This window comes from Charadrius vociferus, unplaced genomic scaffold (assembly GCF_000708025.1).
Source record: "Charadrius vociferus isolate BGI_N301 unplaced genomic scaffold, ASM70802v2 scaffold407, whole genome shotgun sequence".
NCBI classification, from domain to species: Eukaryota; Metazoa; Chordata; class Aves; order Charadriiformes; family Charadriidae; genus Charadrius; species Charadrius vociferus.
Genome location: NW_009649852.1, coordinates 1,487,074 through 1,488,704, shown reverse-complemented (window position 1 = coordinate 1,488,704; position 1,631 = coordinate 1,487,074). Strand labels below are relative to the sequence as shown.

General features: G+C 59.8%; 1 protein-coding gene across 1 annotated transcript; it reads right to left on the bottom strand.

Annotated features, from left to right (window-relative positions):
- Positions 1-1,322: 1,322 nt before the first annotated feature.
- On the bottom strand, positions 1,323-1,631 carry KCNE3 (potassium voltage-gated channel, Isk-related family, member 3). Its single transcript, XM_009891000.1, is given in 1 exon segment — positions 1,323-1,631. A coding segment is annotated over 1 exon segment (309 nt).

The following is a 1,631-nucleotide window of genomic DNA, read 5'->3' as shown; positions in this document are numbered from 1 at the left end:
CCGGTGCCAAGGTTTCCAGCCCTACCCCAAACGCGCTCACATCCAGTATTATTTTTTGGATTAGGGTTTGGCGTCACTGTTTGGGCTCAGGCATCGCAGCCGTGTTTAACCTTCGAATGCAGGCGGAAAGGCCCCTGTGGGTCAGCTAATCAAGCTGCAATTAAAGACATTAATTATGCCGTTATTAACAGGTTAAGACATACGAGGGACTGGGTCACTGGCACTGTCCCATAGCCTGTTTTGAAGGACGGGGACGTTTACTGTCCTGGACACCGGCCACTCCACAGACCAGTCCTAAATGCAACCAGTTTAATAGCGGAGCCGAAGCCAAGGAGCCCAGCAGGACCCGAGAACATCCCCTTCCCGTCCGCCGCTGCGCCCTCACCCCGTGGAAAACACATTTGGGACCTGCAGTACAAAAGGCCAAAGCTACAGTCGACAGCAGGAAGGAAGCAGGAAAAACTTCGGCATCACCGTCCGGAGCCCGGAGAGACTTTCGGGGACGCGCGGAGCCGGATGCCTCCGGCCAGGCTCAGGCCATGCTCACAGCGTGTGCCCGTGGCTCGAGCGATGCTCCGCAGCTGGCAGTGGGGAGAAAGCATCTCGTGTCCTGGGATGGGGGCTGCGATGCCACCAAGGCGTTGCCCTTGATGCCCCCTCGGCAGCACACAGGGAGCAGGTTTAGCCCTCGCAGCATTCCCTGGGCTCTGGCGGCCAGGGCAGGGCACCGGCACGAAGGGGTGCCCCATGGATATCCCCCGACACTGACTTTGCTCGGAGAAGAAACAAACACAACCCCACTGGAAACCACCACCTCCTTTAATTCCCCGCCACAAAAGCGGGGCCCAGCCCGGCTCAAAAATTACAGGGTTTTAGCACCAGAAAAACCCACTAGCCCATGTCACGAAGCTGCTGGCCGCCCACGGAGGTCAACGCTGGCTGATCTGAGCGTGAAAACGGTGAATTTTTCTTCCTGAAGACCCCTTCCAGCCTCGGCAGGCCACGGTGGGAAAGGAGCTGCCTCTGCCATCCCCATCCCCCCGGGGCTCAGCCGAGGTGGGTCTGCGGGACCGGGACCTGCCTGTGGGTCGCACCCTGCCAGCTCCTGCCAGACGGGAGCCGTGTCCTGGCCAGGACGTCCCCACGCTGCTCACACCAGGGCTGAACACCTCCATGGGAGCATCAGGGAGGGGGTTTCCCAGCAGCTTTGGGGTCGGGCCGGCCAGAAGCGCTGCCTCACCCCACAAACAGCGGGATGCACAGCAGCGACGTGACCCCCCCAAACCCACGGGCTCCCAGGGGACACAGTGTCGGGGCCGGGCTCAGATCATGGAGACCCTGTTTTTGATGTAGACGTGGTACGGGTCGCTTCGCTTGTCTACTTTGCGGGAGCGGGTATAGCCCAGGATGAGGCTCCCCACCGTAGCGGCGAAGAACTACAAAAATGTACTCTGAGCATCGTTCTCCTTCACAGGTGTTTTCCATCTCTGCCTATAGGACCACCGCTTAGAAACACATATGGCGTGGCGTTCGGCGGGGCAGAGGATGACCCCATGAAGTGTCTGGTTCAAAGCATTAAGCACCGCCTGGAGGCTTTGGTGCCAGGTCTCCGTCCGGTTGTCCTCCTCCAT